This window comes from Numida meleagris, chromosome Z (genome assembly GCF_002078875.1).
Source record: "Numida meleagris isolate 19003 breed g44 Domestic line chromosome Z, NumMel1.0, whole genome shotgun sequence".
Classification (NCBI taxonomy): Eukaryota; Metazoa; Chordata; class Aves; order Galliformes; family Numididae; genus Numida; species Numida meleagris.
This window is the reverse complement of record NC_034438.1, coordinates 34049549-34075537: the sequence shown is the minus strand read 5'-3', so window position 1 is coordinate 34075537 and position 25989 is coordinate 34049549. Positions and strand designations below refer to the sequence as shown.

The window sequence follows — 25989 nt, the reverse complement described above, 5'->3', positions numbered from 1 at the left end:
ACCTCCCATTGAAGAGGGATGCTGAAAACTGGAGAGATTCTTGAACAGAACCTCCATACTTAGAAATTTTGAAAACTTGGCACACGAGGAAAGGTTGTAGTTGGGTTTATTTAATCTGAAGAACACTGTGTTTTGGAGTGTAATCGTAGTTTTCCCCTGTCTAAATGGCAGCTGAAGAAGAGATGGAGGTACTTCATGAGATGAGAGTTTACTGTGACAGATCAAGGGGTGCAAGGTGCTACAGGGGGGAAACTCTGGATATAAGAAAAAGTTTCTAATGTGAGAGCAGTTAAAGCATTGAATAGGTTTCCTACAAAAGTTATAGAATTTCACACACAATTAACTTTCAAGACTTGTCTTGACAGGGCCATGGATATGTTGCTGGATATGTTTAAATGTTTATATTGATAAACAACAAAAAAAGTGTTTAGAAAAAGTACATTTTGGGTCTAATAAAAGTCAAGCCATTGCAATGGAATGTGACAGCTTAATTTACAACTATTTTGGTGGCTTTTCTGGCTGTCTTTCTTCACGGCATTGTGGTAAGGATCTTGTGTGTCAATTTTTACATTGTTCAGATCTGGTAAGAGTATAATCATTTAGTGAGTAAAATTCTGGAAGCAGCACAGCAAAAGCCTTGAATTTTGAGAATCTGTGGCGTCTGTAATTTTTTTTTTCCCTAGGTGTTTAATTAAAGAAATAAAACAGATGAAATCTGAATACGTACACCTCCAGCAACAATTGCAGAAGTAAGTATTTCTCCTTGGAACTACATTAGAAAATAAAACAAATTTCTTATTAATTTATATGAAATGTTATGGACTTCAAATTTATTGTAGTCCATTTGAACTTTTGTCTTGCGTGTGCATGTAGGATGGAACCAAAGGACCAAAACAAAAATGACAGAGCTGAGAAAATTCAAAAGGTGAGCTCTTGCCTTCTCCTACCCCTTCCATTGTCCTGTCCAACCCCTCCTCCCCCACCTTGTGGCAGATGATCACCAAATTTCTAATGTTTCTATAATATTTACCCTCATACTGGTATTTCTGCTTGTGTACGTGTGATCATGCTACCTAGCCATTTCATCTGCCTGTATGCTATTTTGTTATTGTGTTATGGTAATACGGCAAGTGTTTTAACATAGATTTTTTTTTTTGTCCTTCTTGACCATTAAGGTTCGCAGTATGTGGACATTGATAATGGAAACTTTTACATCTCTGAAAAAGGAAATGGAAATTGTAGACTCTGTACTTGAAAATCGTGTTGACCAGTACATTTTAGATGGAACTAATGTTGTTGTCAGTGTCCCGAATCTGTTGGTTGACAAAGTCGAAAATGAAACGCAAGAAGTAAGTAATTTTTGTACCTGCTAAACTGTGTTTTGCATGTTTTTTTTTGTTCCCAAGAGTGTAGTTAGATACTTCAGAATTAGATAACTTTCACAGATGATAAAGATGATTGCAAGGATGAACAAAACATATAAAATGGTTGTAAAAGTTTGTATGATTATGCTGCTGTTCTGTATTGGCAGTTTTTGAATTATTTTCTTCTAAAGTTTGAAATGCAGTAACTGCATTGCAAGGTTTGCCTTATTAATACTTGAATTTTTGTCCATCTGTCACTATAAAACTAAGTTTGTCCCTTAAACTATAGTTCCTAATTGATTTTGTTTCCAGTGTGAAGTATCTGCACTATCTTTTGAGGCAGTGGTTAAATGGAATAGTTCCACTAGTTGAAGCATTCTTAGTTCACACTGCTTTTTAGGCTGCCTCCAAGCAGATGATGCTAACCAAGAAAACCAGTTTGAGGCTTAAATCAGGGATGTGGATTATTTTTATTTTTTTTAATGAAACAGTCAGGAACTGAATCGAAGTGCAAACTTCAAATCACAGTGCAGGCATTATCCTTGCTCTGAATACAGGAGATGTAACTTTCTGGTATTGATGTGGTGTTACTGTTCACTAATACATCTTCCTCTTGCTTGCAATATTTCAAGGTGTGTACAGGAAATTTATATGAAGATGAAAAGCTGAATTTTTTAACAGTCATTCAGCTGTTAAATGAAGCCCTCAGAATTTTAAGAGATGAATATCTTCAGTTTGAATCAGAAAACCACTTACAGCCCATTGTGAATATGACTAAATTCCAAAGTAAAGTACTATTGGATTTGGAAGCAGTGAGGTAATTATCTGGAATTTTTGTCTGTTTCTTTGTTGTTTAGTGTGAGAATCATGTAATCTTATCCTGAAGTCTTTCAGAAAAGAATTGTTTATAGTGAGAACATGTAAATTTGATTTTTTTTCTTTTGACAAAGTCATAATTGTCTTGATCCATCTATGTAGTTTTTAAACTGGAATTCTTTGTTAAGTAATTCAGTTTTTTGCCCTTGCTTCATGGATATTTTTTATTGTTCCTGGGGACCTGGTTAATTAGCTAATCTGGTTTTTCAACATTGCATTAATAAGTTCTGAGTTTGCAAAATCTGATCTGAAACCGAGTCAGGGAAAGTTTAGGCATGTATTTGAATGTAGTTCTTGTACTGTAAAGGAACATAAAGACAGTTGTGCCGGGGACCTAAAGGCCCCTGACTGAAGAATGATCCTGGGATGGAATAAAGTGTTCTGACAGTTTTAAGGGAACTGATATTTGTGGCTGTAGTTGCAAATATCTTGTTTTGTAGAGAGAGCTGACCTTGGTAGTTTGGCTTGTTTTTGCAGAGACTTATTTTGCAAGCAGGTGTTCCACTTGGGCTCTGTATCACGCGTTGGCAGCATGGGTACGGTGTGTAAGTGGAACAAACCCTGCAGACCCTGGGGAGAACAAAAGCAGGAGAGAGGCTGTGGTGGGAGAGAGAGGAAAAGTGCACTTTGTAGCAGGGGATGTCCTGCTGGCACTACCTATCACATCCACTGCTAGCGTGTTCCTTTTCTCTCCTTTTCGGCGGTTTGCTGTCTCTCAAGGGTTGGTAAGTAAGAGTGCACTTGCTTAGGGAGTTTCTGCTTCCCGCTTATGGGATTATCTAAGATGGATGCCTGTGTGTGTATGTTGAATAAAACTCATAACCTTCCGTGTTGCTCTGAGTGTATAGTTTGCTTGCCTCTGCTTCTGAGACAGCCTGTCTCTCAGATCCAAACGTACCCTGAAACAACAATGCAGCAGCTGTTCTTCAGTTAGTGAGTTTCTGATAGATTTTAGTGCAAGCACAAATGTGTGAATAAGTTGTTGCACATCAGAGGTTTTGTAGGATAAAGAGAACAAGTGATTATCTCAATTTTTAAGTAGAATTTTTATCCCCAACATAAATGTGTTTCTTCCTTTGCAGGCAAATCATAGAAAAGCAGTTCTTTATTTTGAATGAATCAAATTCGAGAAGACAGAATGAGTGGAGAACGAAGTGGAAAAGCTCTCCTGACTGGTCTTCACTCTGCAGTCAAGATTTAGTAAGTAGTGTTCAGTTCATCTGATTCTGGGGAAGAGAAAGGGTGAAGGTGGAGTACATCTAAGCTGGTCTTTTCCATTGCAATGGAATGATGTACATCTCTGTTCAACTTCATGGTTAGTGGATCAGATAGCACAATGTAGCAGAAATTGCTTTATGAAGTAGTTTTTCTTCTTTGTGAAGAAGATATGTTCAACTTAATGACAGCTGGTGTGACTTCATTTGATATAGTGGGTGGAAATGCCTTGCCAAGGCAACACAGCTAAGAGCTGATTAATTTATATATCAGCAATACAAACTTCTTTTTTACTTCTGTTCTGGAAATTGAGCTTTCATGTGCTATCACTGGACATCTTCCGAGTTGTATTTTTTCCTTTAAAGTAATCTCCTTGATGAACAGCAAAAAATCCATTCTGACGCTTGCATCTCTACAGAGATCCAAGGTTATACCCTTGCCTCAGCACCCAGCAGAGAGGGCAAAAGCTACATGTTGAGCCTGGCTGCTGATTTGCAGAAAAGCTACTACAAATACCTGTCTATTAGTTGCTGATGTTACACAGTTTTTTCTCATTGCTTGTGTAACTTTTTTTTTCTTTTTGAAAGGATCTGGGTGTGTTCCAAGCTATATCAGAAGCAGAAGGTGGTGAAGATAATATCTTTTGTCAAAATCTAGGATCAGTTTCAGGTGTGTGAACTAGAGAAGCTTTTCCTGCTCCCCAGCCCTGTAACTGTTACAAGTTTCCATGGAACCCAGAATCATAGAATCACCAAAGCTGGAAAGGACCTTCAAGATCATCCAGCCCAGCCCAACCATCCAATTGCCACCAATATTAAGACTCCCTGTTTTTTGTTTGCAGTCTTCTTTGATAGCCTGTAGTAATCTAGTTCTGAGTGAATACTTACAATAATTGCTTTTTATTTTGTCAGTGTAGTTCATTCAGGGGAGCAGATAGAATCATGCCTCTTGAATGTGTGTTCAGGAGCAGCACAAATGGGTGGCATCTGTGCTTTTGCAGGTGCTTAATGAGCAAAAGGGTTAAGATTCACCTGCACTGTCTATGTTGATTTCTTTTTCTTGAAGTGTTGAAGAAGCCTGTCCTGTGAATATTGTACATCTGTGGTGTGAGTTACTTGTATCACCTGCAAAGTCTCAGCAACAGCAAAAGAAGAAGCAGTACTAAAACTCCTTCTTGCTTTTCTAGATATTCTAGACCTTTGGGAGATAAATTACGAGAACGATGGTGAGACATTGGAAAGTAAGATGGTTGATTCACCGTTAACACCAACTGGATGGTATGACTTTAATGAGAAATTGATTTAAAAAAACCACAGCCACCAACATCAGTGGAAATGATGGAAACTTATTTTATGAGCTTAAGTGGAATATTTCAGTAGTCCTCTCCTGACTTGTTCTATCCACCTCATGGGGCAAGTAAAAAGTAAAGTAAAGTAACTGTGGCTTTCTCCACCTGGAGACTGGCGGAGCAACTGGTCACTGCCAGTGTGCAGCAGTTGAGCGGCAAGATTTTAGCTGCAACTTTTTAACTGCATTTGTTCAAGTTTTAAGAGGCAATGGAGAATCTGTGAAGAATTCTCCTTCTCAGACTAGGTTGAGATAGACGTATATTCATTATAGCCTGAGAATAAGAAAACAGATATTCCCAGGAGCCTTGCTTCTGTGTTTAAAACCTAGCAAAACAGCCCTAAACAAACAAACCTGAAAGAAACCCCAGACTTGAGTCTTCTAAAATCACTTTCTTCTGTCTCTTGTTATAATTCAGAAAAAGATTGAAGCACAGACTGAAGTATTTTCTAAAACCTTCTGAAAGGTTTTGACAAGCTATTTCTTTAGTGCCAGGAAGTTTAATGAACTTTTGAACAATGTTATTGCAGGATAGAAATCCTACAAATACTTGCATGTTGCCTAGTAGAAGAGAGAGGGAGCTGGCAAAGAAAGAGAATGCTGATGTATACTTTGACATCAGGAGCTTATTTGCATATAAATCTCAAAAATTGTCCATTTGTTTAATGGAATTTCTCTTGGTGACTTGCTACAGCTTAGTTTTTTGTCTATTTATGATTGTAAAGCCATTCTGCAGTAAGTATTAAACTTTAAACTTTAGCTTCTTCCTAAGAAGTGAGATCCGTATGTTACATTTCAGAGCTTTGCCATTAGCATTACAGTAATCAGAAGTGATAACACTCGTGGATTTGGTAGTCAGGTGATGTGTATGAATACTAATGAGAATATTTAGAGGAAAGTACATTATCAAGTCTGCAGAACATTTTCCATTTGCCTTTTTTAGCAGAATATGGAAGACTCGTTTACAAAACATATCCCCTGCTCTACAAAACAGCTCCCCTTCTCTTTCACTTTGCTAATCAAGACAGAAAGTTACATAATTATAAAGTCTGGGAGGCTGATACACAAATAGGGCTAAATCTGCTCTAGTTGTCACATGCTCTCCCTATAGTAAAATTGCCTTCTGATGACCGGGACGAATTGAGGGAAATCGTAACGGACAGATACGGGGCACACAAGTGTATAATGGCTATCTACTAAGACTTGTAAGCCACTTGTTTCATTTTTCTCTAAAATGGCTTTTTTTTTTTTTTAAGGATCTCTTCAAAGTCTTCAGAGTTGTCAGAAGCATCTGAGAACAGAGACCTGTTAACTGAAAAGGTTGTTCTTAAATGATTTATCACCTGTCAAAGAAGTTAAACGTCTATGATATTTGCTTTTCACATTCTTGAAGCCTAGACTTAGTATGTTTTTCTGTGATTTTTTTTTTTAAAGCAGTATGACTGTTCTTCTGAATCAGTCCTAAACTGTAAAAACTAATTGCCACAAACTTCCTTAAACACTAGGCAAACAATAGGAACTATGGAGAGTTAATTCTGACTTCTAGTGCAACAGACTGTATGTCACAGATTCTGTGCCTGTGACAACTGAAACAATTTTTTGTTGTGAGCAATGGTCGTTCAGGGTTCCTTTAAACTGTGTGTAAAAGTAAGAGATTTAGTGTGTCCTAAAGGGAAATTGAATGCACAGTTGTCCATTGTACTATTGTGCGTTGCAGTTTGTTGAAGGTAATTGCAGATGATGTTGTCTGTGTACAGTAATGACACCGTATTGTAGCCACTAGTTATGTCCTACTTTTTTTTAAATAAAGTGAGTATCACCGTAACTTGTATTTAGTTAGAATTTAAAACCTTGAAATTTTCTTTTTGATATGAATGCCAAGTCCATCGCTCTCAGAATTTGTGCAGCAGCTCCTTTATGATATTTATTTGACACTTAAGTTTAAAACTTTTAATAATTTCTGTATATTCCTCTAGGACTTGCATATTCAAACTTACAGTGGGAAAGAAAAGCCTGTGCCTCCAAAGATCTCAGAGAATGGAAAGGATGAGCTCACCTCATCAGAATCATGGGAAAACACAGAAGATCATGTTACCCAGACCGACGCTGCTGTCAAAAAGGAAGACGTTCTTGAGAAAGCCAGAGAAGAACTGGCAGAAGAGGTTAGGAAAAGTTGTTGATTTGTTTATTTTTTTAAACATAAATGGCCGTTCAGAAAAGAAGTTGCAAATATTATCATAAAGTACTTGTTTTCATGTGCATACGTAAAAGGTGGTTTTTTTCCCTGTTAGGCGGATACCACTGAGTTGTAGGAGTGATGACCACCCAATTAACTGCAATCTGAAAGCATGGAACAAAGCATAGGATATTTATAAGCCATTATAAAGTGAATAGCACTTTCAGTAGAATCATAGTATAATTTTTAGCACTTTTCATACTTTAGTTTGTGAACCACTGCATATATTTGGAATTCAACAGTCCTTCTTGTTTCTGAATTCTGTGGCTTAAATATTTAACAGAATTGGGGAATTTTAGGCAAAGATCTAACTACTTTTTTTGTTCTGGTATTTTAAGAGTTAAATAAGGAATTCCTCTAGACGAATGATTGTTATATTCACCATATCTTGATTTGAAAAGTAAATCCTCTTTCACTGAAAGAGGGCGATTAGTCATCGCCTGTTAAAATGTCCTGTTTTTGGAACTCTAACCTTCATACTTACACCATTCTTGACCAATATCTCAAATATCTTTTGAGCGTGTTTTTTCATTTTAAAGGTAGATTGACCTGGGAGCTTCTAATCAAATTCTGATTTTGCTTCCATAACTTAATTTTGTGTTTGTAGGGTACTGTTCTCGTTTTAAGCCTAAGTAGTAAATTGCAGAAGAATCAGGAGGTTCCAAACTCATCCAATCATTTAGAGAATAGGATTTTCTTGGAGCCATAGCTAATGCACGTAAAGAAGTTATAATTGTACTTTCTCAGGATTTGCTCTTCTGTAACATTCTACAGGTTGCAAAAACAGTGACATCTGAGTCACCTCAGAGTGGTGGAGAAAATGGAATAGCATTAGAAGATCTCATTAGCTCACTGGCTTTTAACCCATTTTTGACAAGGAATCAAATTCCCCGAACTCCAGAAAATCTGCGTAAGTCTAAAATACTCTGTTTATATAATATGCTATCATTAATGAGAAATGTAGCTAGCTCATTGATATTGTATGTTTCACACGAGAAGAAAAGAGTAGTTCACTCTGTGAAGTTGCTTGTTATCGTTACGGCTCACTTGTGTAATACAGGGTGATCGTGTACTGTGAATTTGCTTTAACATAGATGTTTCTTGTGTAGAATCCCCTTCTGTTGTGGGGCAAATGTCTGGGAAAACAAGCATGAACAGTATAAAGGCATTATTATCTTTTTTCTGATTTGCTTATGTTACTAAATGGACAGCAGAGAAATTTGGTTGGGATTGTGAAAGGAAGAAAATGTAAAAATTTTATTTGCGTTTATTTCATTAGTTACTGAAATTAGAAACTCATGGAGAAAAGCTATTCAGACTGAGGACTTGTCGGAGGCAGAGCTTGTCTCAACCAAAGAAACAACACTTGCTCCAGTGGATGCTAGTCCTACAATCCAGGATAAGACAGCCAGTAGTTTAGCTGGGGCTTCCTCTTCATCTGCTGTACCTGACTTCGATTATCCATTGTCAGAACGGAAGTCCCAAGGAAGTTCTGCAGAATTTACACATCAAAATCAGATGATAAGTCACACCAGTGAATCTCTGCTTTGGGAAACATCTGGACTGCTAGAGAGTAAGAGCGGTGAAGAAGAAAAATTAGAGGACACTGTTTCTGGAGAAAGTTTTTTAGGAAAAACAGGACAACCAACACGCATATATGTAGAGAAGAACTTGAATACTCCAGGTATTTCTTCAGAAAACAATAGTAAAATGAATACTCTACCCTCAAACAACCTTTTGGATTTAGTGGATAGAGATCTGCAGTGGGATGCATCTCCAGTGTTAAGTTCTGACAGTTATGAAGTTGCTGATCTTGGGTTCCTGCATGAGACTATTCCAGAAGAGCTTAACAGCAAAAGTCCTAATAAATCTGCAATGTCAGAGTCTAATTTTGATTTTCTAGACGGTGTATATATACCAGATAATACAATAAATAAAGGGAATACTCAAAATTTAAGGCTAGGTCTAGATTCCCTGCTTAGCAGATGTGAAATGCTGAAGAAAAGTGCGTCTGGAAAAGGACAAGAACTGCATCAGATACCTATTGGAGATGAATCTTTAAGTTGTTTAGCAGACCTAAGTCTTACTTCAGAAGAAGGAGGAAGAGATGATTTGTGCATACCTCTAGAATGCTTTAGCTTGGATGAAGAGTTTACCAAGATACCATCACCAGTATCTCATCCTGACAAAAATCCTTCCCTGTCATCTTTGCTGGCCTTCTCTAAACACCTAGAAGAAGTGGCATCAAATATACATGAAATCCCATTAGATTTAATACATAAATTGAAGGGTAAGTGTCCATGTACTTTAGCAACAAGGTTTTGTCTGTTTTGTCACCAGCTATACTACCATAGGTGTCCTCTGAATAGCTAAACCCTGCTGTGAAAGTGTAGGACAAAAGATTATTTGCATGCTTACTTCGTATAGAAGATGAGACGAAGGCGAAGCAAACGTGTTCTGTTTTTCTAGTTTTATGAATTATCTTCCAAGGAAGAGAAAAGATACTTGTCTGACTTCCTAAGGAAATCTACAGCTATTTAAAAAAATAAAAAAGAGTATAGGTGCACTAGTAGCACAGTAATCTGAAGTTAAATTTTGAGAATTCACAAAATTGACTTGAAATAGTGTGTTTACCCTGAGCAAATTTAGCTACTTAAAAATATATTGTAGGCAATTTAAACTTTTGGGGGTCTCTATTAGGTATTTGTAGTCTGCATGTCCTCTTTGTTTAACCACTAGTGCACTGATTAAAGAAATGCAAGGTTAACTTTTGATGTACATAAATAAAGATGGGCCAGTAATGGCTGTACTCCACTAAAACACATGTTTTTAGTGATATACTAGGAGTCTCAGGGAGCAGTGAGATTTATTGTGAAGGATTGCCACTTTAAATTATCAGGCAAAAGGTAGTGATGCTTTTTCAAGTAATGCTTGACAAGGAAAAGTTACTGTATGCAGTGACTCACATTATTTGTAAATCTAAGTGGCTTAGGTTAGATTGCTTAGTTTACTTTAACTCACTTGGAGTAAAAGAAACAAAACTGCTGCAGTGCATCTTCTGGACACTGCTCTGAAAGATATTTTTCAGAAAGGTAACTTAGACTTACATCCTCAGATACACAGTCTTTCCCCACCCACTCTGTAATGTATGACTTAATACTTCTTTGGTGTTGTTTTGACATAGTGTTTTGTGAACAGATCTTGTAAGACTGTGACGGTGACTGTGCCCCTTGCTTTTTTCCATATCAAAGCACTGAGTAGATGATACTTTAGTCAAATCTGCTGCCAGTGTAAGGGGCAACTTGATACAGAATCACAGAGTTGCAGGGTTGGAAGGAACCTCAAGAGATCAACTCCAGCCCCCCTGCTAAAGCAGGCACCCTACAATAGGTTGTACAGGTAGGTGTCCAGATAGGTCTTGAATGTCTCCATAGGAGACTCCACAATCTCTCCTGGCAATCTGTGCCATTGCTCCATCACCCTTACCATAAGGAAGTTCTTCTGCATGATAGAATGGAACTTCCTATGTTCCAGTTCTAGGCCCTGTAGTGAATCCATGTGTTGACTACTGTGAATAATCCACTTCCAATTGCTTGGAGATGGCATCCAGAACAAGTTGTTCCATCACCTGTGCAGGGATGGCAGTGAGGCTGACTGGCCTGTAGTTTCCCGGGATCCTCCTTCTTCCCTTTTTGAAGACTGGAGTGACACTGGCTATCCTCCAGTCTTCAGGCACCTCTCCCATTTGCCAAGACCTTTCAAAGGTTCAGCGATCACCTCTGCACGTGGGTGCATCCCATCAGGGCCCGTGGATTTATGTGCACTGATTTGGGCTAGATGATCTCTGACCAGATCCTCCTCAACCAACCAGAAGTTCTTCCTTTACCCAGACTCTCTTTCTTACCTCCAGGGTCTGAGATTTCTTGAGGAGCAGTCTTTGTAGTAAAGACTGAAGCAAAGAAGGCATTTGGAATCTCCGCCTTCTCAGCGTTGCCTGTTACCAGAGCAGCCACCTCATTTTGTAAGGGACCTGCATTTTCCCTAGTCTTTTTGCTGTTGACATACTTCAAAAAAAAAAAAAAAAAAAAGCAACAACCTTTCTTGTTATCCTTTACCTCTTTTGCAAGGTTTAATTCCAGGAGGGCCTTGGCCTTGTTGCGTTCCTACAGGCCCTGACAACACTCCTATATTCTTTTCAGATGAACAGACCCTTTTTCCACATTTCATGGACCTTCTTCTTTCCTTTTAGTTTATCCATAAGTTCGTTGCTCATTCACACAGGCCTCTTGCCACCTTTCCCGAGTTTCTTACTCTTAGGGATACACTGATCTTGAGCTTGGAAGAAGTGGTGTTTAAGTATCAACCAGGTTTCACGGTCCCCCTTACCTTCTAACGCTCTAGCCCAAGGGATACCTCCAAGTAGATTTTTGAAGAGGCCAAAGTTGGCTCTCTTGAAGTCCAGGGTAGCAATCCTACTTACTGCTTTGCTTCTTCCAGACTTTCTCTTAAAATTGAACATAAACACTCTTGCTGTATATCTTCCTCTTAATTTTGGTATATAAGTAAAGTAACTTAGTAGCATAAAATTGTGAGTTTATTGATAAAAGCTGATTTCATAGGACTTAGAACTGTTTTCAAAACTTGAAGTGCTATTTTATACGTTTTCTTAATATGTGCTAAATACTGTTGGAACAGTCTTTTCTGTCAGTTAATTGAACATTACAGAGCTATCAAAATTGGAAGTAACATTTTATGATTTTTTTAATACATGCCAGATACTTTTGGAACAGTATTTCTGTTAGATAATTGAATATTACACGATGTTAACCAATGCATTTTTTTTTTCCTCCAGATAAAGAGGAGTTGAATGAGAAGCTGAGCACAAAGGAAGTACCATCATCGTTACAGAACTTGTAAAGCTTATGAACAACCATAGTATTAAAATTGTGGTGCACTTGAGTGCTTCATAACTTCTCCAAACACTGTCCAGATGAGAGGTTGCACTTCTATTCCTTGCTGAGCCTGTGTGGTAGACTTCTTGTCAAGAGTGTCAGTTACTTGCTTTGGTTCTTTCTGTTTCAGGTCATCCATAGTAGTTTTCTGTGAGCAGCTCATAACATATGTACGGAATTATATATTCCTTTGTAAACGCGGCTTTGAAAATAGCAGATCTTGGGGACATTGTGTAATGTTAGAAAACGGGAAAACAGACTCAAAGGAAAAATAGTGAAGTCTTTGGTGTCTCTGTCCTGTCCCTTTAAAATGGTAAATTATTTGGTGCTCTGCCTATTCTGGATTCTCTTCTTTGGAAACTTACGGTCAAGCATTACCATCAGTTTTCAGTGTCGATAAAGACCCTTTCCCTTAATAAATTTCTTCCACTAAAGTACCTGTTCCTTCAGGCTTTGTACTAAAATTTCAAATTGAAGTTTCAATCTATGATTTCTGGTAATGTTAATGCTATTTTATTTTCAAATAGTAGGTATTCCCTAGTAGACTTGTATAAATATGTACATTATGTGTAATGTATACATTTATGTTTATGATACTGCAGTGTAACTGACAGTAACTTAATGATAGCCCGTTTCCATGTTGATCTAGTTGTGGTTGAACAGCTCCAGACTATAGCTATTGGCTGTCTGAAATAGGCACAACTGTGTTGCTTGTAGACCTGAGGTCTAGAGCCTAGTGGTGGTGACTTCACAAAGGCTTCCTAGGGAACTGACCCAAGGACTTGTGCCCTGGTCAGAAAATGCTTGAAAGCAGGAACCGTAGAGCTCTGCTCAGGATGCTGGCAAAGGAGCTTGGTCATACAAGCCAGGGAAGGAGCTGATTGGTTTAGATGTGCTCTGACAGTACGATCTGCTTTTCGAAGTTCCCAGATTTTTTTTTTATATAATTGTCTTAAGGGGCTGCTGCTGAAGAGGTTTTCTGCTCAAGAGCATCTGCTGGGAAAGGGCTGATCTATAACATCTTTTTATCAAATATGCATCCACTGTCCTCTGTGCCTTTGGACTCAGTGCCATCCACGAAGACATGCATTTGTCAGCTGTGCTCCTGTGGGTATGTAAAAAGAGGCTGGGGGAAGGAACTTTGAAGTTCCTGGCTTGAAAGGTGCACTACTCATTAGGACTACAGATGTTATTCAGTGCTCTTAAGTTGCCTATGGAAAATCAAATTTTTTTCTACATAGATGTATTGAATGATGTAGTTCTTTTCTTTTTTTTTTCCATAAAAGTATACAAATGGCAAGGAGAGTTCCCATTTTGCTTTTTTTAAGTGGATTGCCTCTTCAAAAGGAGAACACTTAACTTTGGCCACAAATCTGCTTTCAAATACATCTTTCAAATATATGTTACTAACTTTGAGTGCTTAAAATTAGTAAAAATGATGTAAATGTGCAAATTATGGAAAAAGTGAGAACCTTGCAAACAGACAAAACTACTGAAAATAGCAGGATTTGTTAGAGCTTTTGTCTTTTGAGTGTGTGCAAACTCTTGAAACCAATAATTAGCTTTAGGCCCTCTAACATAAGATCCATTTTCTCATATTTCCAGGTTTTAAAAAAGTTTTTTGATTAATTGAGGGGAAAAAAAATGACTCATAACTTCGTTTTAAAACTGTAAAATTATAAAGAGAGAATGTATAAGATGCTGATCCAGAGTTCATGTCAGATTGGAATGTATTATTCATTTGTTATTCATCATGAGTAATAAATACACACACTCCAGAAAGAAAAGTATTTTTTGTTACCAAGCTGCATGTTTTAAGTATTTTTATCTGTCTTATTTGTAAGATGCAAGTGCCTCTGCTCCCTCCATTCTTCAGTCTGTATGCATTATTCCTTTATTTGATAAGTGGTTAGATTTGACTTTGAGATGTGTTAAAGAAAAGCAACTGTGATTTGATTATTCTGTTAGTGGGCTTTGGTATCAAGGACCTAAACTTAAAGCACTCGGATCTAGATTGAAAAGAATCCTCTTACTCTATCCAAATAATGTATAGGTTTGCTTTTGAGGTTCTTAACAATCTTTCAGAAGCTACACAAGCTGCGAAGATAGATGTTTTGCAAGGGCAGCTAAATGGGGTGTAGATAATACCTTGGCTATGACCTGTCTTATGAGAAATCAAACTGGATTGTGGGTTGCTGCCCCACTGGCAGTTCTGAATTAAGAAGTAATGGCAAAGAACTTTGTGCATGGAATCAGATCATCACAGAAAGTAAAAAATATCCAGTGTCTCAGTACTCAGCATTGGCGAGGCCATACCTTGAGTACTGTGTTCAGTTTTGGGCCCCTCACTGCAAGAAAGACATTGAGGCCCTGGAGCGTGTTCAGAGGAGGGCAACGAAGCTGGTGAGGGGTCTGGAGCACAGGCCTTATGAGGAGTGGCTGAGGAAGCTGAGATTGTTCAGTCTGGAGAAGAGGAAGCTGAGGGGTGACCTTATCACCCTCTGCAAGAACCTGAAGGGAGGCTGTGGTGAGGTGGGGGTCAGCCTCTTCTCCCATGCAATGAGCGGTAGGACTGGAGAGAATGGCCTCAAGTTGGACCAGGGGAGATTCAGGTTGGGCGTTAGGAAATACTTCTCTGAAAGAGTGGTCGGGCGCTGGAATGGGCTGCCCAGGGAGGCGGTGGAGTCACTGACCCTGGATGTGTTCAAGGGACATTTAGATGATGTACTGAGGGACATGGTTTAGTGGGAAATGTGGACAGTTGGACTGGATGATCTTGGAGGTCTTTTCCAACCTCGGTGATTCTGTATATAATAGCAAAAATAAAATTGCCTTGCACCTTAGGAATTTTTCACTGCTTGCTTGCAGGCAAGTGGAATTGCTGAAGGCTAGTCTTACCAGTAAAGACCAAGGCTGAGACTGAGACTCAGAGGTCATGCTCTCACTGTTCAATACAGTTAGGTGTTCAGGGAGCGTGAAAATCAAAGCTGTTCATCTTGCCAAAAAACAAAAAGTGTTGGTGTAAGGCACAATAGTCCTAAGTACCTGGGGTTTGAGCAGCTATGCTGGTTTTCCAGCAGACTTTCTCCAGTAGAAGAAAAGTCTCTGGTTATGCTGGTAGTCATATTTTCAAGTTACCTCTTAAGATTTAGTCAAAGAAGAGTATGTTTTCAGGAGAGTAAGTTTTACTCAACATTGGTCTATAAACATTGTTTGTATGTTTGTCCCCAAATAGTGGGGAGTGCTGATTGTCAGCAAATCTGACTTTGTCAGCGGTTTACAGTTTATCATTTTGGCAAAATTTTCTTCCTTTTTGGAGTAGATATGAGTGCAAAATTAATCTGTCATTTCAAAATTTCTATTTACCGAATGGCAAAGCAAATGGATCAAGAAGAAAAGAATTTTTGTGGTGTTAGACATTCTGATGATTTCTCAGTGTGGCAATGTAGAAGCATAACTTTCTGGAAAATGGAATAAAGGATTAAAGCCTTAAGCTACTGAAGAAGGAAACTTTGAAGATTGATCAACAAGACTCAAACAAAAACAGCGTCATTAAGTTGCTTAATCATAGAATCATAGAATTAGCTAGGTTGGAAAAGACCTACAAGATCACCTAGTCCAACCATCCACCTACCACCAACAACCCCACTAAACCATGTCTCCCAATGCTATATCTAAACGTTTCTTGAACATCTCCAGGGACGGTGACTCAACACCTCCCTGGGCAGCCTGTTCCAGCGCAGTTATTAAAAATAAATTAATGGGCCATTGAACAACTGTACCTTCTAATGAGAGAAGCTGGTCTTCCTCCTCTTAATTCTCCAGTCAAACTGACTTATTTTTTCTGTTAAAAATAAGTTTGGTTTACAACAGCACAGATAACTGCTCTTGGCATGGTTTTGAAGATAGGTACTATATAGATGTTGGCTTTCTTAAGTCTGCAAGGAACTTGTGGTCTTCAATCAATTTTCCATTTCCTTGCTAGAATCCTTTCTTTACTTTTCAGGCTATGGCAAAGCATATTCATGAGTGCACCGGGAAGTCTGTATTCCCTTAAGGAAAAGAATGACTGTACTGCATATGAATACTGTATTTTTTGTGAGACTTGTAGCCATCTGCAAATTATGCATTTGCCTTTTTGTTACATGGTTTGGCAGTGTAATTTTCAGACCTGAGTTTTGTACCCCTAGCAATATTTGATACTCAGCTGAACTGTGGAAATAGTGTTTTATGAGTAATATTTTCTGCAACCATGTTGTTCTAAATATTTGAAAGAGTGGCTCTCTAAATTATAGCTTGATGCATGAATCAATCTCTTGTTTGTGATCTAGTTATGGCTGGATTTAAATGGTCTAAAGGTTTGCAAATTGTTGGTGTCTTTCTGCTGGATATTCTAAGCCTTGAAGCTAATGTCTTAGTGCCTTTTTAGATAGATGGGACAGCTATCTTCCTTCTCTATCAGTTTAGATATAATGTGATGAAGCATTTGCTGCTCCTTATTGCATATATGGGAAGAAGTGGCTTGGGGATGTGAATTGTCAATTTCCCCTTGGAGTCACTGCACAGTGGTTTCTCTTATCCCAGGATGTGTCTGTCATACTGTAAGGAGCATTTCTGAGCTGCATACACTTGATGTAAAGAACTGGCAAGATTAAAGACTAAGTGGTTGGAGAAGTGAGTAGAGTGCACCTATTTATATACTTGCATATCTGACTTGGTTAACATAACCTTGTTTTGACTAGTATTGAATTCCGCCTCTCCTGATCTTAGTTTTTTGTCTCTCCAACTTACAGAGAATGTAAATAGATGTCTTTTGAAGTATATCTTGTTGTTGCTGGATTGGTCTGTTTTTAAAAGTAGAATAGCATCCACTGCTTATTGCTGAAGACACTTTGTTCCTCTGGACTGTTCAGATTACTCTGGGTCTGGCGCAGTGTGTGAAAGGGGATTTGTGAGAAGGATCCTTATTCAGTGAGATCACTGTTTTGTGATTCTAAACAGCTTGCTTCTCTCCAAGTAATACTACTGCATGAGTCATGACCCATCTGCTTACCATAAGATAAAAGCCTAAGATAATGGGAGCAAACAAGAACTGATTGTTTTTGCCCATTGTTTGTTAACATTCTGAATTTTTCACCAGAAGATGGCAGCAGGTTAATGTTACTCACAAATATTTCTGCTGCTTACTGTTGGGTAAGTATGGAGATATTTTGCTAAATATTTGGAACCAAATATTTTACCATAGGCCACAGCATGAAAACCAACATTTCAAAGCTCTGTGTGTCAAGCAGTTTTGTGGGTTTGTAGGTCTGGCTGCTCCTGGCCTGCCAGTCCTCTGCAAATCTTGGCTTTTGTTCCTAAACCTCAGTGTTAACGGTTTCACTTGGTGGCCTTTCAAGAGCATTTATTTTGGAAGAAAAATCAAAGGAGGTAGAGCTGATGCTTAAATTAGTTTGCATTTATTGTATATTGTCTTTTAGTTCAGGAAAATGTTTCATTCTATTCCTAGAATTAATTTCCTTGGCAATAAACTTCAGTTAAATATAGGTGACATTTTCTGTGGCAAAAGGCATCAGTTCCAGTTCTTTCTCCACTTTTCCTATTGTATGATTCAGAAAGAATTTTTGTTTTCATTGAGAAGACTAATTATTGACTGAAAAATATGGAGTTCAGTAGCCCTGACAGATGTTTTGTGGAAAATAAGCTGTGATAGCCAGAGAAACAAAGGTGTGGGTTTTTTTCCCCTTGTAGCAATAAATACATTGTTATTGTAGTAAATATTCATAGAATCGTATAATAGTTTGGGTTGGAAGGACCATCTAACCCAATCCTGCTGCTGTCAGCAGAGACATCTCTCACTAGATCACAGGGTATCCAACCTGGCCTTGAACACATCCCAGGGTGGGGCATCCACAGCTTCTCCGAGCAAGCTTTTTTAGTGTCTCATTGCCCTTTTAGTAAATAACCTTTTCCTTTAATCTAAATCTCCCTTCTTTCAGTTTAAAACCATTGCTGCTTGCCCTATCAGTACACGTCCTTGTAAAATGTCTCTCTCTTGTTTTCTTGTGAGCCCCCTTACTGTGTTGAAAGGGTGCAAAAAGGTTTCTCCAGAGCTTTCTCTTCTTCAGCCTGAATGACCTCAGATCCTCTGCAGTGCTGCTTTCAATCCATTCATCACCCAGCTGGTACTGATTGGGATTACCCCGACCCAGGTGCAGCACTTTGTACTTGGCATTGTTGAACATCATAAGGTTCAGGTGGGTCCACTCCTCAAGCCTGTCCGGACATGAATGGCATCCTTTTCTTCTATCCCTTCAAATGCAATACTCAGCTTGGTGGTCATCCGCAAATTTGCGGAGGATGCACTTTGATTCCCGCTGTCTAGGTTGTTGATAAAGATGTTAAACAGCACTGGTCTCAAGGTGGATCCTGAAGGGATGTTGCTCATCACTGGTCTCCAGCTGGACGTTGAGCCATTCACCAGGAATCTTGTGATATGGCCATCCAGCCAATTCCTTATCTACTGACTAGTCCAACCTTCAAACCCATCTCTCTCCAATTTAGAGACACAGATTTTCTGTGGGACCATGTCAAAACCTTACGGAAGTTGAGGTAGGTGACATCAATTCCTTTTCTCTTGTCCTCTGATGTAGTCAATCCATCATAAAAGTCCACAGCATTCCAACACCTCTTCCGCTGTTTCTGCTCCCAGCATGTTTCTCGTATCTCTGATGCATCTAAGAGCATCTGCTTTCAGCTTGTATCTTCTTTCCCTCCATATGCTTGCCTGCTTATGATGGGAAATCCGAAGAACCATGTTTTCAACTCCAATGAACATGGCATAGTATTTGCCGAACTTTCCAGCTTGTCCCCTTCTGGTCTCTTACACCAAATGTGTTACAAAAAGTATGAGGTAAGTGACAACTGCTCTGTTCAGTTAACTAGTGCCATTAGATGTAGTCAGGATAGTTATGAATAGTGCTTCTGGGTGGACTTCATTTTCCTTGTGACAGTTGTAAAACTATTGTCTGTGAGATGACTTGTGATGGTCTAGGGTTTCCAGCAGCACGTGTGAGCTTGTTGCTGGTTGGAGTACTACCGTTTTGTGAGAAGGCAGCTTGCGTACTTTCCTTCATGGCATTCTCTAATTGCCTAGGAGCACTTTCAGAAATACAGGGTCTCTTGAAGCCCATTATGGGAATATGGGTCAGGCAGATCTAAAGAGCACAGCCTTCCACTTTTCAAACATAGGAACACAACAATCCAGACTTCCATTTTTATTAATAGCTACTCATTTTTGAAGAGAAAAGTGACTTGGATTTGATGTGGACAACCTGATATTTTACTTTAATCTCAAATAGAACTTGTTCTGTGTTTACAGCTGCCAGCACCCCACTCCAGCTCTTTCAGCAGGTGAGTGGAAAGTTTCACTTTCAGATACTTGTCCTTCCTTGTTTTTGTGCCTTGATGTCTATTCAGGGAAGAGAGACAACAGGATTGTCCCACAGATCTTGCACGGGGCTGAACATAAAGAATGAAGGGAAATGTGGATCTTCCCCCTCAGAGCCTTTAGCCTCTACCTTTTCTGGTCCAGGCCCCTGGCAATGGGGCAGGAGCTGCTATACAGGACTGATCTGTTGCCTTACCTGTCATGATGAAGACCAAGGCCTATTTCACATGACCACTAGGAAGCAGTGTAAACTTGCAGACAGGATTTGAGGTGTTTTGCAGCTTGACTAGATCTTTAAGCTGGGAAAGTGCAATATTTCCAGTGCTGATTCTTTCTTTGACGTGTAGAATGACCTGGCAAGACAAAAGAAAGAGAACAAGAGGGCATTTTCCCTTCCAGTATCTCCTCATGTGTCTTTGAAGCACCACTGAGTCTTTGCAGCTTCAAACTGGCATAAAGTAACATTGCCTAACACTGCTAATTTAATTTCCTTATCTGAGTAAGGTGAGGGTATGCAGGCATCTGTTTCTTCTGGTGGATTTCTGGTGGCCTCTTCGCTTTTCCTCTATACAGCCCATCAGGAATGTCCATGCGTTGTTAATGCCACACGAAACCTGGTCAGACCACCCGTCATGTCCTGTTCAAACACAGAGTAAGAGGTTCTTTTAGTCCTCAGTACCTTACAGCCTAGGTCCGCCACCCAGAGAGAGCATTTTCAGGGGAGAAGCGCAGAGAGCCTTGGTGCTGCAGAAGCCTTGATCCAGAGGGAAAGTGATGTGACATGACTCAGCACTGCTGGTCCCTGTCCTTGCTCTTCTTGACTTGCAACTGGGCTCCCAAGGGTGGCTATGTGTCCCAGAGAACAGGAGGACAGCCTGGAAGGCGTATGTAGTGTCCTGCACCTATGTTTTAAATTTGCTCTGCGGCAGGATGTTTGCTAACTATTCTGGCCAAAGCTGAATGCTGTGCTGGGTGCTGCACTTCTTGCCATGTGTTTGGAAAGCCTGGAATACTTTGGTCTCTGTGTTAGGTATGTTGTGCTTGAGAGTATATGTTTTCACAAAGAAAAGGTTTTAAAAGCTAATGTCTTCATTGAAACACGCAAGTTACAGTTTTCAGGTAGGGGAACCCAGAAAATACCATGGCAGCTTTAATTAAAAGAACCTACTTTCCCCCTACTGAAACTTAACAGCGACTCTTACTTATGGTTATAATAATAATAATAAAGATGATTTTAAACCAACCTAAAGTTTGTCAGAGATGAACTCTGTCCAGTCTTACAAATCCCCTGTTCACAGTCCAAGAAGAGCTTTTCTACTGAAGGGGCTCTACTATTCAAATTCTTACAAGAGGCTGTTGAGAAGCATCTGGAATTGGCTCTGTGCAAATTTACTGTTATCTGGAAGTATCTTAGGTTTCTCTAAAGTTTTTAGGAAATCAAGATGATAAATTCTAGCATATAGAATATGCTGGTTTTTTTTGTAGAATATGCACTCACACTGTGCCCTGAAAGAGCCAAAATCTTTTTCTATGAAAATGCCCCTTTAATAAAATTTGAGGTATATGAGCAAGTATTTCATGGAGATTCTGTATGTGAAATGCCACCTATCTTTCCATAATTCTTACTGCTCTTTGTTTAAATGTTCAAACAACTGCCTCATGACTCAGTGCTCTGTTGTGCTGCAGCCTGTTACAAGTCCTCAGAAAGAACTATTGGTGGTGCTGTTGCTTCAGCAAAACTTGTAAACTTGAAAACTTGTAACTCTCCAAGAAATGCTCAGTCTTTTAGAATGTGTCCAACCTTTTGGCTTGCCTGGGCCGCACTGAGTGGAGATGAATTGTCTTGGGCCACATATAAGGTTAAATCATTAGTGTATATAAGTAATAAAACTTTTTTTATTTTTCTATATTTTTAATTAAAACATTAAATTTTTTTTCTACAGACCTAATTTTTTCCAACTCCCTACTTGTAACATAAAAGGTAGCTGGAAGTAGTCAGGACACACCGTCTTTGTGTTGATGTGTGATAACAACACTTCACTGATACTCAGTGCTATAGTTCTCTGTCTGGGATCTGACCTCATTAGTCCATATCTGTTTGTGATAAAGAGACTATCAACTGTTATCTGTAGTGTTAGAATTAGAGCATAAATAGCTACTTGCAACAATAATATAGTCATCCAGTGTTATCATCATGGCAGAAACCGAATCAAATTTTCCTACATGAGGTCTATTATTGCTATTTTTTTCACTTACCATTCCTGTACTTGTAACAAAAGTATATAAATACACAAGAGATGGTAGACACCATTGTTCAGCTGTAGCTTAGAGGGCCCTACAATGAACCCAGTATGAACAGATCCAGTTTGATGTCAAGTATTTGTATCTGTTTGCAGAAGGAGAGACTGCTTGGAGTTTTCATCTGAAATGTAGGCTTTTTTTCTGAGTTGAAGTCAAAAAAAAAAAAAAACCTCTTTGCAGTATGTACGTGGTATTTCTCCTTTGTCTCTTTTCTTAGAGTAGAAGAACATTGACCAAGAAAGGCTGTCAGCAATTACAGACTCAGTTTTAACTTAGAACCAATGAAACTCTGGTGGTGTAATAAAACAGATTAGAATGCAAAAGACGTGTTATTTAAGTGAAGAATTGAGTAGGAAATTATTCTTTCCCCAGAATGGTTGATTCTCTGTAACTCTGAAATTATGGGAGCTGTTCACCCATCAACAGCAAAAAATGGCTATTTGTCCCAGAAATTGAAAGATGTGAAGAATTCCAGGATTTCCAGCAGCTTCCTTATGGCTGGAATTCTTTTATTCAGCAGGAAAGTAAACTTAGTGAAGTTTAGAAAGTAAGCTTAGTAAACTAAGCTTAGTTTACTCCATTTCATTTTTATTTTTTTTTTCCTCCATCAAAATATCTTATAGCTTAACATCTTCTGTCCTGGCAAGGCAAGGCAACTATTTCTTTTAACAGCCAAAATTTGCCTGCATTTCTGTTTCTGCTTTCTCTACAGTTTATTTTGCCAGACTGTATTGCTATACTGCTAACCAGTCTTTTCCTTATTTCAGATTGTAAATTTAATGCAACAGTAGAGATGGTGGAAAACTGCCTTTCCAGAGAGAGTAACAAATTTAATGCAGGAGCGAGTGAGTTGTTTGTAAATCTTCCCCTCCTCTCATTACCCCTTCTATTCTTGGACCACATTTAGACATTAGAAAACTCTCCAAGGCCTTGTCACACCAGGGAGGGGTCTTGATAGATTAGAGCACTGAGCAATCAAAAACGGCCTAAAGTTCCACAAAGGAAAATATCAGGTTCTGCACCTGGGATGGAGTAGTGCTAGACACAGGCACGGACTGGGAGATAAGTGGCTCGAGAGCAGCTCAGCAGAGAAGGATCTGGGTGCCAGTGACAGCAGGCTCAGCAAGAGCCAGCAGTGTGCCCTGGCAGCCAAGAGGGCAAATTGAATTTTGGGGGGCATTAGACACAGCATAGACAGCCAGTCAAAATAGGGGGTTCTCCTCTCTACCTAGTGTTGGTGCAGCCTCACCTTGAATATCATGTGTAGTTCTGGGCTCCACAATATAGAAGGGATGTCAGGGTCCTTGAAAGCATCCAGAGGAGGGCACCAAAGCTGGTATCAGGGCATGAAGGCATGTGCAGTGAGGGGAGGCTGAGTGCACTCAGGTTGCCCGTCTGGAGGAGAGGAGGCTGAGAAGCAACCTCACTGCTCTCTGCAGCTCCCTGAGAAGGAGAAGCAGAGGGAGGTACTGGGCTCTGCTCCTGGTGATGAATGACAGGATGCACAGGGGAGGTTCAGACTGGACATTCAGAAATATATATATATATATATATATTTTTTTTTTTTACAATGGGGGGTGGTCAAACACTGGAGAGGTGGTTGATGCCCCATGCCTGTCAGTGTTAAATAATGCCTTCATTAATTTTCTTTAATTTCTGGCTCTTCTTTGAAGTGCCTGGGCAGTTGGACTAGATGATCTCTGTAGGCTGCTTCCAACTAAACTATTATTATGACATGAATCAGAGCAAACAGACGTTGGAGATCTGGCAAAGTTCTATCAGCACACTTTATGCTTCCTGAAAGCTGGATCTATTGGTGAAATCATGCTTTTAGATTATGTTTTGCAGAAGCATTCATTTTTACCATGGCACTAAGCTCAGGTCCTGTTAAAAGAACACAGGACATTATTTTTCTCTTACTAACTGCAGAGGAATAGCTCCTTATTTCAATAATGTGAAAGACAATTACATGTAGAAGGTATTTCTCCAGTTCCTCCGAGTCTGTAACGGTTTTTAAAGCTCTCTCTTGATGCCTCTTCATTAAAATTACTGTATTTCCCCAAGATCAAAGGAAGTTAATTCCCCTTTTTATAAAACAGAAATGAACCGGTGGAATTATTTTTTTTAAATAGTATTTCTAAAGCCTTACGTAGGGAGATACCTACCATTAAGCATAGTTATGTGTTCTGGTTCAGAGCTGTGCTTCCATCCCACATAGCAAGGGTCACACCACCTTTGTGACTGGACTCTGACTCCCTCTGGCTTGCAGGAGAGTGCAGCACTTCTTAGCCAGAGTGACTGTGGAGGCTGTGACAGCACAAGCTTGCTCACCTTCACATCTCAGTGTCCTTTGCTGACTGAACAAGGAGTGACTGAAATTGGCTCCTTCTTTAGGGTCACTCTGATTGTATTTGGTTACTATCAAAAAGTTAGTGTTGTGGCACTCTTCTGGTGTAGTGTTTAGGTAGGAAGAACAATGTGAAGGGCAAGGACCAAAAGATGGGACCAGAATTCAGCAGCCACTGGTTTGAATATAGTTGTCTATGGAAGCTTCTGCAGTGTGGGTTGATCTTTTTCTGCTTCTACTTGTAAGTATAAGACAATGATAACTCATTTTGGGGTGGGGCTGAGGGGTTAAGTGAGATTTGCTGGCAGAGAACCTATGAGCAGAGATATAATACTGTCATGTAATCACAGAACGGTTTGGTTGGAGGGGACCTTAAAGGTCATTGAGCTCCAACCCTCTGACATAGGCTAATTCATTTTTGTTCATAATCTCAATTCATAGATTCATGTGTGGTGTGTGTTTCTCTATGATCTCTATTGCTTTTCCCCTTCTGTCTGCATGGCCACATCAATTTTATTTCAGCTGCAGCCACAACTTCTGGATGGTTAGTTTACCAATTTGGAAAGAAGTTACTGGATTTAGGATGAACAAGAACAACAAGAGCCTGCATGCTGTGTATGTAAAAATCTACACCAGTGGAGGTGACCCACACCTTTGCTTCATATGCGCTTCCATCTTGGACACCATTTTGTCCTACTGCCCCTCTTCTGTCATCTGTCACATGGCAACAAAATGTAATGGAATGTTGTATCAAAGCTTTTTTCTTGGTTGCACATGCAGAAAGCAAGGTAAGTGTGAATAAAGGCAGAAGTCACTATGTGGTATATAGTGAATTCGGTACAGAAGTTTACCTGGACTTCACTGAGTCATCAAAAAGGATGACCACAATGAATGTGTGCAGCTTTTGAAAGGGACACAACCGACATCATGTAATAACAAACAGCAGGATTTTGTCCTCTTCCAGCATACTGGCCTCCTTACTGATGCCATAGGTTCCACTAGTGGAGTTCTGATGTGGGTGAAGTTGGTGGACCTGGAGATTTCTTCTTTCATTCTTTTCTATCTGATAAGCACTGTACATCTACACGTGAGTGTTCTTCTTCTGTTAAACTTTTTACCTGAACTCACCTTGAAGACCGTGTGCGTGCAAATGTGTCAAACCTCTCTTTCTCCACTTTTATTTGTTTGTAGGTTATCACCGATCCATCTATTCTAACAGATTAACATCTGAGGGGTGAATGTTAGTACAGAGAAACAAGTGAAGTCTGGGATCCACAGTTGAACGTTCTAGTATGACACAAAGAAAAAAGCTTATGAGCTGTGTGGGAATTCAGTTAACCTCCCAAAGGTCTGTTACGATCACAGCTTCATAAAACTTTTCTCCACTGACCTCTAGTAGTTATTGTGCATTTAATTTTTGTTTCGAAACAACTTATAGTCTAAAAGCAGAACCTTGTGCCTTCCATATACCTTGGCATAGTGGGATTTCATTTTTTTCTGACACTATTTCCACATCCAATACTTATATTCAATATACTTAGATACTTCCCTTCATAGACATCTAATCTATTTACTGTCCATCCATCTATAATGTAGTTGTGTAGCCAGGCCTCTGACTTCATCTCCATTGCTTGGAAGAGAAGAGATTTGCACAAATAAAGACTCATGTTCAGTGTTTTTCTTTGCTGTTGGCCATCAGTTCTTGCTACAGAGCATGTCCCATTTCTTTGGTGCATTTTGACATTCATATTTTTCTTTGGACAGTGTTACAGTTCCACACAAACTGGAGATTTCTATGATCTTGATTTGATCCAATCACTCATGGAAGTTAGAGAAGATGCAAGAAGCTGATTACATGATCAAGGGGGTGGTATGATATGTACTACTTATGTGCTGGTCTG

The 25989-nt window shown here is 39.2% G+C and overlaps 2 protein-coding genes across 4 annotated transcripts in view; both read left to right on the top strand.

The window, feature by feature from the left end:
• HAUS6 (HAUS augmin like complex subunit 6) overlaps positions 1-13780 on the top strand; it is a 21162-nt gene extending 7382 nt beyond the window's left edge. Inside the window, exons 6-17 of the mRNA XM_021381321.1 lie at positions 684-749; positions 874-925; positions 1176-1349; positions 1997-2181; positions 3323-3440; positions 4043-4124; positions 4642-4732; positions 6059-6122; positions 6779-6964; positions 7813-7948; positions 8318-9328; positions 11891-13780. Of these exons, the coding sequence (XP_021236996.1) occupies positions 684-749; positions 874-925; positions 1176-1349; positions 1997-2181; positions 3323-3440; positions 4043-4124; positions 4642-4732; positions 6059-6122; positions 6779-6964; positions 7813-7948; positions 8318-9328; positions 11891-11955 (2230 nt within the window). The 3' untranslated portion in view covers positions 11956-13780. The remainder of the gene's footprint in view (positions 1-683; positions 750-873; positions 926-1175; positions 1350-1996; positions 2182-3322; positions 3441-4042; positions 4125-4641; positions 4733-6058; positions 6123-6778; positions 6965-7812; positions 7949-8317; positions 9329-11890) is intronic.
• SAXO1 (stabilizer of axonemal microtubules 1) overlaps positions 12982-25989 on the top strand; it is a 27781-nt gene continuing 14773 nt past the window's right edge. Inside the window, exon 1 of one of the 3 annotated variants that reach the window (XM_021381322.1) lies at positions 12982-13101. In XM_021381322.1, the coding sequence (XP_021236997.1) occupies positions 13025-13101 (77 nt within the window). In that variant the 5' untranslated portion in view covers positions 12982-13024. Of the gene's footprint in view, positions 13102-14698; positions 19404-23325; positions 25437-25989 lie in introns of those variants that run through there. The other 2 variants (XM_021381324.1, XM_021381323.1) reach the window with 2 other exon arrangements.